The 14,300-nt window shown below is 45.8% G+C and overlaps 1 protein-coding gene across 4 annotated transcripts in view; it reads left to right on the forward strand.

The window, feature by feature from the left end:
- The window catches only part of LOC125719424 (glutamate receptor ionotropic, kainate 5-like), a 38,681-nt gene extending 29,072 nt beyond the window's left edge, over positions 1-9,609 (forward strand). For all 4 annotated transcript variants that reach the window (XM_048994173.1, XM_048994175.1, XM_048994174.1 and 1 more), the window contains 11 exons: positions 1,109-1,213; positions 2,367-2,474; positions 2,868-3,071; positions 3,309-3,422; positions 3,667-3,776; positions 4,062-4,235; positions 4,952-5,117; positions 6,176-6,401; positions 6,577-6,705; positions 6,814-6,935; positions 8,997-9,609. In XM_048994173.1, the coding sequence (XP_048850130.1) occupies positions 1,109-1,213; positions 2,367-2,474; positions 2,868-3,071; positions 3,309-3,422; positions 3,667-3,776; positions 4,062-4,235; positions 4,952-5,117; positions 6,176-6,401; positions 6,577-6,705; positions 6,814-6,935; positions 8,997-9,563 (2,025 nt within the window). In that variant the 3' untranslated portion in view covers positions 9,564-9,609. The remainder of the gene's footprint in view (positions 1-1,108; positions 1,214-2,366; positions 2,475-2,867; positions 3,072-3,308; positions 3,423-3,666; positions 3,777-4,061; positions 4,236-4,951; positions 5,118-6,175; positions 6,402-6,576; positions 6,706-6,813; positions 6,936-8,996) is intronic.
- Positions 9,610-14,300: the final 4,691 nt, after the last annotated feature.

The raw sequence follows: 14,300 nt of genomic DNA on the forward strand, positions 1-14,300 counted from the left end.
GCTCTCTAAACCATTATTTACACAGTTTTCAAGTGAAAATTATGGAGATAATGGATTGAATTTAAGAGTCTTCCATATTTTTTCTGTTCTGTGGAATAATTCCCTTACATACCCTGGGTTTTAGTCTTTATGGCCATGTATATATTTATGTACATATGTGTCTGAGTCTATCTTAGTGTACCTAAATGAAATAGTGTCCTTGTTTGTTTATATTTAAAATTTAGTATGGCAACGGATGGCTAGTTATGTCTCCATATATTTCTGTGGGACACTGTGCCTCAGAGGGTTTTCCTTGTCTGGCTCTGTCTGTTTTCCTTGGTTAATTTTTCTTCTTTTCTTTTCTGTGCACACGTCACGTGTTCCTTGCTTCTATTGAAATAACACCCATCTCCTGGTTTATGTTATTCTGTGATTTGCAACATGTGTAGTTCCCTTAAAAAAAGCCAACTATTCATGGAAGACAGTTATTATAAAAAGTATAAATATTGACAGAACAGTAAATATCAAAGGTATAATTTAAGGAAGTGCAGCAAACATCTGAGTAATCAAGGCAGTATTAGATGAAGATGCCCTGGGGTGACATGGCAGTCGGTTCGTGGGAGGACCTGAAAACTTGGGGAAACAGGGGGGAGATTCCAGAGGTTTCATCCTGGATTTGGGCAATTTTCAGACAAAAAGGTTTGGATGAACCGGAATAGCGTTTGGAGTCAGGAGGTGGTTGCTAAGGCGCCTCTACAGGTGCCAATGATGGGAAAGTTGCTCGTGCAAATTCCACGGCTGCTGTTGCCACTGCAGAGGCCTTTGAGCCCCACTTATCCGGGCTTAATGACCAAAGCACCTGCAACAGATACAGGCAGTTCAGTTCGGCTGCGTGGTAATTCGCATACCTGTCGTATGTGACCTGGGTGTGTGCGGATTTTCCAGCTGACGTTCTTGCGTGTCGGATTTCCTGTCTGACCACCATCCTTAGCACGCTGATTCCAGTGCTCCCCTTTGTTCTTTATCTGTTTCTCCATCCCCCTCATTCTTTGTGTTCACATCAGATTGTATATGTTTTCACTGCCCCTGTCTTAGCTGCACAAAAACTCTAAATCCACCTGTATTACAGGTGGAGTACGATGGTTTGACAGGCCGAGTGGAATTCAATGGTAAAGGCCAAAGGACCAACTACACCATCAGCATTCTGGAGAAGCACAGAGGAGGTCATGAAGAGGTCAGCTGCAATGAAAACAGCACTCTGTAAATCTGCACTGCATGTAGCAACCTGCACCAGTATTGTTTTGTTGATTGTAAATTGATGATATGAAAGTAGAAAGAATTACTGATGTCAGGTTTTGAATCTTTTGAGTGCGTTTAAATGAAACATTTTATAGCTTATTACTTCCCAGATCTTCAGTACACCCCAGATTTGCCCATTTCCCAGGTTGTTATTTAGTTGGAAGGTAGACTGTAAAAGTAAAAAGAAAAGCAGGCCTTCATGTTCAGTTCTGATGAAGCTCCTGTAGTTTGTCTGCAGCAGTTCCTAGTATCTGTCAGGTTTTCCTCACTCCCCTCTGCTTGCATAACATTCTTTTCCATGAGTCCTCTATTACCCCTTTGCTGCTACACCTTGTGTTTCATTATTGTTCACTACTGTCCTTCCCTTTGGACAAAAGTATCAGTTACATAAGTAAATGTTGACATCCTCCAGCATTCCTGGCTGCAGAAGCTTACCCAGAGTAGCTGGCACACAGTACTGCCAGCATGGTCAGCTCTTCGCTGGACTTTGTCTTCTCTGTTCCGGTAAAAGGAAGATTCAAAACTCGACAGATAGCAAAACTGTGCTGCTGGAGGTGTAACTAGCAGGCAGCTGGGGGTTTGGGAGGGACCTGGAAGGCCCAAAGCTTTTTGACAAGCTAAGTCATTCATTAGGCACAGCAGAAAGGCTGCGCTCCCCAGAAGAAGAACGAGCGACTTACTGAACCAGTCAATCAAATAATAAAGACTGTGTGACTCCTGAAAGGCAGATGCACGGCGGGCGTAATGACTGCCTTTGGGACTTGGCAAAAGGCACATGTATAAGCTTCCTTTCTCCAAGGAGGCACCTATTTTACTTAAACCGCGGTAAATGTACATTCACAGGTCTACAGAAAGGATCTATGGGGTTTTTTTTGGGAGGGGGGGAAACAGTGATTCTCAACGTTTAGTCTCCTTCTCATTCATTCTTTGAATAACCACCAGGCGTTTGAATGCTCATGACTGCCTAGGCATTCATTCAGCAGGGCCAGAAATGTCGGCTTATTGACTAATACATCTTCTGTGTAGTCGGTGTTTCTGTCTCGTTTTGCCATGTCAGCTGAACAGCTTGCGCCTTCCCTCTCTTACAGATTGGGATCTGGTACTCCAACAACACACTGACCATGAACTGCACTTCTCTGGACCTCAGTGTGTCTGAAACTTTGGCCAACAAAACACTCATTGTCACCACAATATTGGTAAGAACAAGAGAGCAAAATTCAGCCAACTACCCCAGGCCACAGAACACACCCTGCATGGGGCCCTGCGCAGGGCGCAACCTGCACGGGGTGACGGTCCAGCGCAGGGTGCAATTTGCACGGGGTGACGGTGCTGCACACAGCACACATACACTCACACACTATGGAATACGTATCGTTTCACATACCTGAAGGCTGTTTTTACTCTGGAAGGAAATCTATGCAATACGGTGGGAAACTCCTCACTCCAGTGGCCACCGTATGCAGGACTGTATGTTTCCCTCCTTATATGCCAGTGTGCATGTTATGGAAAACATGTATGCCCCAGTCCCCTGCTGATATTTTAATACATGACAGCCTTGTGTCAGCCAGAAAATATGGGTGTTTTTGTAGGAAAATCCCTACGTCATGCGCAAAGCCAACTACCAGGACTTTCAGGGCAACGACCAGTACGAGGGCTTCTGTGTGGAAATGCTGAAAGAGATGGCTGACATCCTCAAGTTCTCCTTCCGCATCAAGCTGGTGGACGACGGGCTGTACGGGGCCCCGGAGGCCAATGGCTCCTGGACGGGCATGGTGGGGGAGCTCATCAGCCGGGTGAGTGCAGGCCTGTTGGTGATGGTGCATTGGTAAGCTACCCTTCGCCTTCCTCCCGGCCGCCTCCTGGCTCCTAGTGCGGCTCGTCGCTTCTCAGCCATCCTGGGTCGCCCCCCCCCCCATTATTCTTTGGGCCCAATACAAAGGCAGGGTGTCAGAGGTGTTATTTAGCGCTTCCTAATGGCTGCCTGCTTCCTCCCCTGTCTGTCTCCTTCTGTAACCCCGCACTCCAAGCAGAAAGCAGACTTGGCTGTAGCCGCCTTCACCATCACGTCAGAGAGAGAGAAAGTCATCGACTTCTCGAAGCCCTTCATGTCGCTTGGCATCAGCATCCTCTACAGAGTGCATCCTGTAAGGAGTAGCACCGGAGCCAGGCTGTGGGCAAAAAGCACAGACTGATGCATGTACAGTAGACCCACAGCAGTGCATGAGAAACACAGTTTGCCCTGAAATATAAGATGTGTCTTAGAAAAATAAATCATCATCCTGATTACATTCTGAGAGATGCTGCCCTCTCGTGGCCGAGATAAAAACTGCATATTTAAAAAAAAGGCCGTGTGTTTTCAGGTTGCTTGCCGTTTAATTACCTTTTCAGGGTAGGAAACCAGGCTACTTCTCCTTCCTGGACCCCTTCTCCCCAGCTGTCTGGCTCTTCATGCTGCTTGCATACCTGGCTGTCAGCTGTGTGCTCTTCCTGGCTGCCAGGTACAGTAACATGTGAATATAGAGTAATGGTACCATTTATAGCCATTTCTAAGACCTTGAGTTGATTTAATTCCCATCTATCCCACCATCTTCTTTGCAGGGCTGTGGATTAAATATGTTTAACAGAACTGCTTCCAGTGATAATACACGCACTAAGTGTGATTAGTGTAGCTGTATGTAGAAAATCCTCCTGTAAAATCTTCCTGTCACCTGTGTGCTTAATATCAATGTGCAGCTCATTTGATGTTTCCAGCCGGATGCCTCCTCTGTCGTTTTCTCGTTCAGAATGAGCCCGTTTGAGTGGTATGAGCTGAGTCCCTGCCTGCGTGGGCACAGGGACGTGCTGGAGAACCCCTACACTCTGGGCAACAGCCTCTGGTTCCCCGTGGGAGGCTTCATGCAGCAGGGCTCGGAGGTCATGCCTCGAGCGCTGTCCACGCGCTGCGTCAGCGGAGTCTGGTGAGTACCCTGCAACCGACCGCGTCCATGTCTTCGGGGACAGGGTGACATTTAGGGCTCAGTCTCCTGTGCCCGTGCACTGTGTCATCGGTGACGTCTAGGGCCCAGTCTCCTGTGCTCGTGCACTGTGTCATCGGTGACGTCTAGGGCCCAGTCTCCTCTGCCCGTGCACTGTGTCATCGGTGACCCGGTGACGTCTAGGGCCCAGTCTCCTGTGCCCGTGCACTGTGTCATCGGTGACCCAGTGACGTCTAGGGCCCAGTCTCCTCTGCCCGTGCACTGTGTCATCGGTGACCCGGTGACGTCTAGGGCCCAGTCTCCTCTGCCCGTGCACTGTGTCATCGCGGACCGGGTGACGTCTAGGGCCCATTCTCTTGTGCCCGTGCACTGTGTCATCGGTGACCCAGTGACATCTAGAGCCCAGTCTCCTCTGCCCGTGCACTGTGCCATCGGTGACCCGGTGACGTCTAAGGCCCAGTCTCCTCTGCCCGTGCACTGTGTCATCGGGGATGGGGTGATGTCACTGGGGACCACAGAGATGCAGGAATTAGCACATGCTGTCTCCCTGGGCACTGGCACCATGGTCTCTAGGTCCTAGAACTTCATACATCCCTTAGTAAGCCGTGGCAGAGAGGCCCTCAGCACAGAGCACACGCACACGGTCTGCTGAAGCATGCTGCTGTATAGCTTTTCCTCCTCATCCTGTTCCGGCTCAGGTGGGCCTTCACCCTCATCATCATCTCCTCCTACACCGCCAATCTGGCGGCTTTCCTCACGGTGCAGAGAATGGAGGTGCCCATCAAGTCCCCCGATGACCTGGCGGACCAGACCAACATCCAGTATGGCACCATCCACGGGGGGAGCACCATGACCTTCTTCATGGTACGGCCCGCTGCCTGCAGATGTATAACAGACCACTGGTTATGTATATGAATGTGAATAACGAGCTCAATGGGCTGATTTCTGTAACAGAAAACAGAAGTGTGTCTGATGCATTCACCATTAGTCAGTTTAGTCATTCAGTCAAATAAGCAACTGCAGTGATACCAAACCAAATCATTACATGTGATCACTAATATTAGTACTGATGACAAACTGAAGGATAATTTACTGGATTATAATAAAAGTTGTGATTAATGTGACATCTTCATTATAGGGGCCAGCACGATTATATTTTGAACAAACCAGTATGGCAGGTGACAGATATAAGAGCATTCAGTGAACATATGTATTCAAACCCCCCTTTCTTAGACATGATTACCCAATCATACATTACTTCCTGCCTTTTAACTCTTATAGTAACCACCATGAATTTGAGATCCACCTACGCGTCATTTCATTTTTTTTATAGTAGTTTTTTTTCTGAGATTTAATGTCATATATTTGGAGCGATGTGCAGCCCGTGATGCATGTAATGCCTGTAAGGCCGTGATGCCCAGAAGGCCATGATGCCCATGATGACTGTAAGGCCCGTAATACCCATAAACCCACATGTGTGCTGTTCTTTAGTTCTCTGTCTGGATTATTTCTCCAGACTCTCAATGAATTTCTCTCAATGAATTTCTACCTTGAATACTGAAGATAAATCGGGGCATCACTCGATTATGCCATATTATCCATATTGATTGCAGACTAGGCTGCACACTGAACTCATAATTCTTGAAACAAGAGGCAACAGTCTTTGTCTAAATGCCCACACTGCCCATCCTGTATTAGTTTGTTGACAAGTTTGTAATTGTCAATGTTATGCATGAGTTTAGTAGTTTTTTTCAGAAGTTTACATGAGCTATATCATCTCATCTCTAAATGTCTGGAGCCATGAGATATGTGAACCTGGTAAGAGATTACAGAAAAGGCGGTGCGGTGGTTTGAGGAAGCTGTTTGTGAATAGCTCAGCTATTGTGAAAATTCAGCTTTGGTATGCCCATCTGACCCGACAGAACTCGCGGTACCAGACCTATCAGCGCATGTGGAACTACATGTACTCAAAGCAGCCCAGCGTATTTGTGAAGAGCACTGAAGAGGGTGTCGCCCGTGTTCTCAACTCCAAATATGCCTTCCTGCTGGAGAGCACCATGAACGAGTACCACCGGCGGCTGAACTGCAACCTCACGCAAATCGGAGGCCTGTTAGACACCAAGGGATACGGCATCGGCATGCCACTGGGTAGGGGGGGGGGAGCCGCTGGCACCTCATTGGGATGCCTGTAATCTACAGCTTCATGTCGAATGACCTCCCCCTCTCTGAAGGGCTGACTTTGGCCTCTCAGTGGAGGGACAGCAATACACAAATATCCACATGTGGCATCCATCACATTCCTTTCTTTCCCTCTTTGTTGTAGGTTCTCCATTCAGAGATGAGATCACTTTGGCCATCCTACAGCTTCAGGAGAATAATCGTCTGGAGATCTTGAAGCGGCGCTGGTGGGAGGGTGGGCAGTGCCCAAAGGAGGAGGACCACCGGGCAACAGGTTCGTGTCCCTCAGCAAAGCAGTAGAGCTCAAAGAAGAATGTCTAGGAACAGTGTCAAGCCATCTACTGCATTTCTGTTTGAGTGACTGACATGATATCTCGCACAGGACTGGGCATGGAGAACATCGGGGGCATATTCGTGGTGCTTATCTGTGGCCTGATCATCGCCGTGTTTGTGGCCATCATGGAGTTTGTCTGGTCAACGCGGCGCTCGGCTGAGAAGGACGAGGTACGGCCTAACCGCTGCCAGCATGGAAGCCGGAGGCTAACCGCAGTACTGTAGGTTCATCTGGAGATCGTCTACTTAGCTCCAGGCTTGTGCTTGTCTGTGCAACACTGTCCTGGAAGCCACCCTCTTGTCCGTTGCCTCAGCATGTTTGTAATGCAGTGCTCTCTCTATCTGAGGATTCCACTCTCAGTAAAAGTTCCATATTTGGTGGTTTCCTGCTTTCAAATATGAACAGGATTTAACTTGGAACTTTGTCTCTGATAATCAGATAATCCAGCTGAATATCAGCTTTTTCATCGGCACCTTTTTCCCCAGATCATAACAGTCACATCACTACTTCAGAGGTACATCACACATAAATGAGGGTTTTCCTACAGTAATCCTGCATTATAGTCGTCTTTAAGGGATACTGTAGCTTGTCAGTCTACCTTTCAGCACTCAAAAGTTGTACTAAACCTTTTTAAAAATTGATTCATTCTCCTTTACGTAGCTGAAAGGCTGCATTTTAAAACATACACAAGGGTATTGGCTGCAGTGAGCTGTGGTGTAAATCGTAAACTTAATTCACTCTGTTTGTTATGATAAGATGCCATCTTATAAAGTAAGCGGTATTATCCATGTGATTCCTTGGCTGATATTGGACAGTGTGTGTAGAAACAGATGTGCAAGAATCCTGCCAGTGGCCACAGAATTATGGGTAAACTTTAGTTTAAGGTGCTGTCCTTTCAGGAGCAAGGTATCTTTGTATTACGTTTCTACTTTTGATTGTGAGTGAGTCTTTTTATGTATTTATATATTATTAAATGATCGCTAATAGTTCATTCGCTGAGGAACAGACCTTTAAGGCTTATGAATAACCCATTTATATAGTATAAGTATAATACATAGTTTTTTAGTTGCAGGTGATTTGAAACTAAAATAAGCTCTTTAGTAAATAAAATTTTTAGTAAATAGGTTCTGAGTAAGATATCTTTGTAATACATTTCTAAATTTGACCACAAGTGAATTGTTTTCTTAATTGATGTAAGATCAAATGATTGGTGACAGTTTGATAATAGCTAAGGAGCAGACCTTAAGCTGAAATGTTATGGAATTACACTCCTTAAAAGTGACAGCCAGCAGTCAGTATCTCCTATTGCTTCCCAGACTATAATCACGCTTCTCCTGCTCAGTCCCAGGGCACTGCCATGCTTGCTCGTTATAATTTTAGGTTGTTCTTCAAGTCTTTATGTTTTTTCTTTTCCACGCCAACCATTCTTTGCAAAGTTAACCCCCCCCCCCACACACACACACACGCACACATAATGTCACCTTAACATGAACCTTTGCATTATGTATGTGCTCCTGGAGAAGGTCAGTATACATGCAACTTGTACGATGCTTTAGGAGAGCGTGGGGAGCAGAAAATTTCTTTTAATGTAAGATTAGAGTGATTTCTGCTTATTGGTGCACAGGTAACCTTCTTTGATGTCTAAATTCCAGTTTCAAGTGAACATCATCTGTTCTGCACTGAAACAGTGCACTATGTCATCCTGTATTCCTGGTTTCATTCTAGATCTGTTCTGATGCAGTGCTCTTTGTCATTCCTATTCTGCACTGATGCAGTGCTCTTTGCCATTCCTATTCAGCTTAGATGCAGTGCTCTTTTACATTCCTATTCAGCTTAGATGCAGTGCTCTTTGCTATTGCTATTCAGCTCAGATGCACTGCTCTTTGTCATTCCTGTTTTGCCCCAATGCAGTGCTCTTTGTCAGTCCTGTTCTGCTCTGATGCAGTGCTCTTTGTCATTCCTGTTCTGCACTGATGTAGTGCCCTTTGTGACCTGGAATTTCTTTTGCTTCTTTTTATTTTTCGTTTTTAATCTTTTCTTTCTTTCATTCCTGTTCTACTCTGATGCAGTGCTCTTTGTCATTCCTGTTCTGCTCTGATGCAGTGCTCTTTGTTATTCCTGTTCTGCTCTGATGCAGTGCTCTTTGTCACCTTGTATTTCCTTTGCGTCTCTTTTTATGTTTTCCTGTTTTTTTCTTTTCTTTCTTCCATTCTCTTCTTTCTCTTCCTCAGGTGTCTGTCTGCCTGGAGATGATAAGCGAGCTTCATAGTGCCATCTCCTGTAAAAAGAGTTCTCGTCCCAAGCGACGGCGCCACCTGCTGGGTCCCCGGGGGCCCCGCCATCCTGCCCGCCTCTCCCTCAGTGCCCCGCGCCCGCTGCGACTTGTGAGGGACCTGCGGCTGAGCAATGGCAAACTGTACAGTGGTACTGCACCACTGGCACCGGGTGGGGCCCCAGCTATAGGCCCGGGGCCACAGTGTCTGCTAGAGGATCACACAGGGGCCAAAAGCACCCCCACGGCCCTGCTAGCCCCCCAGCGGAGCTGTCCACACATTCGTATCTGCCAGGAGTGCCGACGGATCCAGAGCCTGAGGTCCCCCTGCCCCAGGGCCGGGACCTCGCCCCCCTCCGCTCCTCCAGCATGCCTCCCCCCTCCGCTGCCCCCATCCTCTTCCAGTACAGGCAGCGAAAGGCGTGGAGGGGACAGCCCTCACCTCCAACACCTTACACCTCCTCCACGAGCTCTGCCCTCCTCCTATAGCAGAACCAGTGCCGATCCCGGAGCAGAACAGGACTAAGCTGGAAGGGCTGAATGGAGGACTGTGCGCCCCCCCCCCCCACCCCCCCCCCACACACACACACACACACACAGAGGGCCGTCTGTGGAAGGACAAGGGCCTCCAGGCCTCCAAATGAATCGACCCAGACCTGGAACAGAAGACTGGATATTGTGAGCTCAGGTGGGGTACTTTGGGCATGGAGACAGAAACAGGGAAGACCAGCCCAGCATGGCCGTATGCTTGGAAATGTCCTTTACCCAGAATGCACTGTGTCCTGCAGGGCAGCTAGAATAACACCACGGTGTCGCTTTTATAGAAGTCACTGTGCAGGGACACTAAAATGATGGAACTGATGTTCTTCTGTGAACAACACCTATTTAGCCTTTGTTGTTTACACTGGTCCTGTCACCATGGTGATAATGTAAGAAGCAACCTGTTGAAGGTCTTGCATTAAACTTCGGCATCAACATCTCCAACTGCGGGAAGATCTCTCGCACCTGGAACCCAGGTCTGTAGCTGAAGCATAGAGGCCGTGGATTTAAGGGATCCCGGCCTGCAGAGTGTGGAAGATAGAAGCCTGGACTATTCTCTCTTTTTCTTTCCTGTGGCTAGCTGCATAAACTGTGCTTATGTCCGAAGGATTTTCAAATGTGTAGGTGCTGTGTCTTATTTAAGTTGTTAAATAAAACTGTCAGTCATTGGGTTCAACTGACTAATGCCACCTTCCACCTGCATGCCAAGTTAAACCGAATCTGCACCCAAGCTAGAAGAGGTCTGATGTCTCTCTCAGAGCCATGGGCTGTAGGCCGCTGGAAAAGGCCTGATGTCTCTCTGATAGCCGTGGGCTGTAGGCCGCTGAAAAAGGCCTGATGTCTCTCTGATTGCCGTAGGCTGTAGGCCGCTGGAAAAGGCCTGATGTCACTCTGATAGCCGTGGGCTGTAGGCCGCTGGAAAAGGCCTGATGTCTCTCTGATAGCCATGGGCTGTAGGCCGCTGGAAAAGGCCTGATGTATCTCTGATAGCCATGGGCTGTAAGTCGCGGTCCAAGATCATTTAGCCATGAGATTAGAAGGTAATAGTGACCAGAGTCTTCAAAAGGAAATGCCCACCCTGGAGTGTGTAGAAGTGTCACATCTACATGACATTTTACATCTTAATTTTGCAGGTGATTTTATCCAATCAGGAAGCAGGGTCATCTTTGTGTCTGCGACCTTTGGTGGGTTTAGAGTCTCTTTGAGGGACCCAGCAGTCACGTCACTCTGCCAGCCGTGAGATGTGACCCGGTGACAGAGGCCTAGCCTTCCGAAGCAGACACCACACAGAGGATGCAGGAACCGCAGCAACACTGCAGCTTCTATTGCATTGTTAGCATCACTTTTTTCTCATCAACATAACAGTTGGATGCAAACATTATAGACGCCCTAGTCAACAGTATGAAATGAAAATAGTGTCAGTAACAAATGCTCTATAGTTACTTACAATTTGAATTCAACTGATTTCACTCACTATTAAATATTCAACTCAATATTAAATATCAACACTTAAAGAATAATAAATATAGTCAATAATGATATAATCAAAATCCCCGATCTGTTGCTTTTGCCCAGTACCCATATACCTCCCTATGAAAGCACATTTCATGGCTAAATGGACAAGATTAATTTGCCATCCAGATTTTTTCCTTTTGCATTTACTCACCAAAAACCTCGTTTCTGCCTTGTAAAGCATTTTCCCAGGACAGGCAGCTTGTCTGATGATGTCACATCGGTTTGGTGTCTCAGTTACAGTCCGGCATGCTAGTGGAGAATCTGCATCACATTCACTGTGAATTGTGAGTATATTACGATATGGACGTACAAAACCATGAAAATGACAACAAAAAATATTTTTGATAATGTTAATGAAAACTGTTGTAAAAATTATTAAAATCAAAACAATTATCAACCAGAACCCTTGAGATCCCAATGAAATCTTAATCAATCTATTTTTAACGAGTGCATTTGACAACAAAGCTGTCAAAAATCATAAGTAGTGAATCCCAAGGGGTTTCGGATCTTGACAGTCTGTCAAAAAAAAAAATCACAAAAAACTTCAAAAATGTATGGTTCAGTAACTCAGAGGCTACAGATGACATGAAAATTACCGCTGTGTCAATCATGTCTAATGTTACAAAGCTGCTTCAGTTGTTTGCAGTGGAGACTAGAGTCAGGAGGCGACATTCTGCAGGGGTCATGGAAGCGTTTTAGCCTAAACATTGCAGACCAAAGTCCTCCAAGAAGCTGCTTACTGGAATAACCAAATGGAAGGTTTGAAAACAGTGTCTGTAAGACATATTAATAAAGAGAAAAATTTCGGAATTGCTTTGTTAACAGAATAAAAAAAATAAACAAAAAAAACGCATTCATCATAATATTAAAGCAAATGATGTATTACAGAAATGGCAGGAAAAGGGGGTTTCTGTCAGCTGATAAGTAAAATTATGTTATGTAATATTATTTGAGCACGATAACTATAAAAAATTGGAAACTTATCGGTATTGGATACATATCATGTCCATATGTAAATCATAACAATGAATTAATGTGAAAATGTAAGTTTTAGAGAAATACAGGTCATTTAAAACAAACAAAAAAAGAAGAGAAAACACAGTAACTTTCTTGTTGTACTTAAGCTGAAGACTTGAAGCGGAGCCGGTTTGTTTCCTTGCCAGTCTAGTTTACCTGTGACTAAGCGGTGGTATGAAGCAGGGTCTGGTTAGTATCGCTGAGCTGTGAGTCAGGGTGGTTAGGCTGTTATTAGCCTGAATTACAGGCCTGTAATTCACAGCACGGACTGACGATTCTGTCAGGAGGTCTGGTGCTCTGCATGTCTTACTGGCAGCTTTCTGAATGCAGGGATCTACTGGGCAGGACGTGCAGAGACGTGTGGGCAAGACTTATGTGTGACGATTTTAAACATTCAAAATATCCTCATGAAAGAATACATAGTTTTTTCATGGTAACACCGGGGGGGGAATTTTCACAAGCCAGGTTAAAGTAATTGCATGTATTCCATAGCCAAACAGGTTCTGTGAACTTTATCACTATGGCTCCCATGAATGGAAAATCCAGGCTCCAGTTACCTCATTTATGTTAATTTGCCGTTATATACAAGCTAGATGTGCATCCAGGCCCCAAAAGCAGAAGAACAATGATTGATTAATTGCCAGGGACTGTGTGTGTTTGTGTGTGTGTGTGTGTATGTGTGATGTACAAGTAAAATTTGCCTTGGAAAAAGCCTGCACTACAGAGACGGCAGGATGTGGTTTAATTTTGACCACTAGACACTCTTGTTTTGCAAATGTTGACTAAAATCGATGCAGACTTTTTAATTTATCTTGTGAGAGAGTAGCCCTGCAGCTCAGTGCATAATGGTCAGGCCAATATAGTTTTGGTGCCACTGCACTGTTGAGATGCTTTCTAAACCAGGCACATCTTCTGTGTTCTTCATGGGAACAGCAAACTCACAGCCACGTATCTTCTGAGCCAGGGATACGTTTCCTAAAAGCAGAGTTGCTAACAACCTTAGCAAGTTACAGGGCTGGAACCTTGCAACTCAGCTCAGCTTACAGGAATGGAACCATGCAACTCATCGCTTCGAACTGTGTAAGTGACCAATGAGAGCTTTTGGGACGCGGACCCCAGGGTGCTACTTTTATTGTCAATGCCTGCTGCTGGCCCTATTATTGGTCAGATCACAAAAGCACCATAATTTCTTAGAAAATATTGATGGTTAATGCATTACATTATAAAAAATAAAATTACATCATTAAGAAAATGTAACAAAATCCGGACAAGGTGAGCTTACAGAGATGGTGAGAAGTGTGCAACTGTTACACCTGTGGTTTCCGTCAACTTTACTGGAAAACTGTGTTTTTGTTGGTGTGTTCACACAGCTAAGTGGTTATTTGAACAAGTAGATGTACATATGTAAGCATTTGTATGACATTTCCCCAGTTTGCCCCATCTTGTATTCTCTCTCATTCTACCTAATTTATCATTGCACACCTGACAAGTGAATCTGTAAACTGTTGTGGATTGCAGTGGTCAGACAGTAGAATTTTTTAAAACTGTTGCAATTGTTTGTTAGACACATCATACAGTACTAGTCCAGCTAAAGTTAGAATTTGTCGTCTACTAAAATTCCTCTGTAACTGTCCCACTGAGTCCAGATAAAAACAGGGCTGCTTTAGCTGAATAAATGAGCAGAAATATCTAAGAACTGTTTAAGACTGGATAAGTAGCACATGAAAAAAACTGTCATTTATCTGGCAGGCGGTGGACATGTCAAAACACAAAACGTCTGACCCACATGCTCCTGAGCCTGTTCACACTCTGATCACACAGCTAACCTGCTGAAGGAGGGGCTTCCCTGACATGCCGTCTGACCCACATGCTCCTGAGCCTGTTCACACTCTGTTCACACAGCTAACCTGCTGAAGGAGGGGCTTCCCTGACATGCCGTCTGACCCACATGCTCCTGAGCCTGTTCACACTCTGATCACACAGCTAACCTGCTGAAGGAGGGGCTTCCCTGACATGCTGTCTGACACACATGCTCCTGAGCCTGTTCACACTCTGATCACACAGCTAACCTGCTGAAGGAGGGGCTTCCCTGACATGCTGTCTGACACACATGCTCCTGAGCCTGTTCACACTCTGATGACACAGCTAACCTGCTGAAGGAGGGGCTTCCCTGACATGCTGTCTGACCCAC

Source organism: Brienomyrus brachyistius, chromosome 23 (genome assembly GCF_023856365.1).
Source record: "Brienomyrus brachyistius isolate T26 chromosome 23, BBRACH_0.4, whole genome shotgun sequence".
NCBI lineage: Eukaryota > Metazoa > Chordata > Actinopteri > Osteoglossiformes > Mormyridae > Brienomyrus > Brienomyrus brachyistius.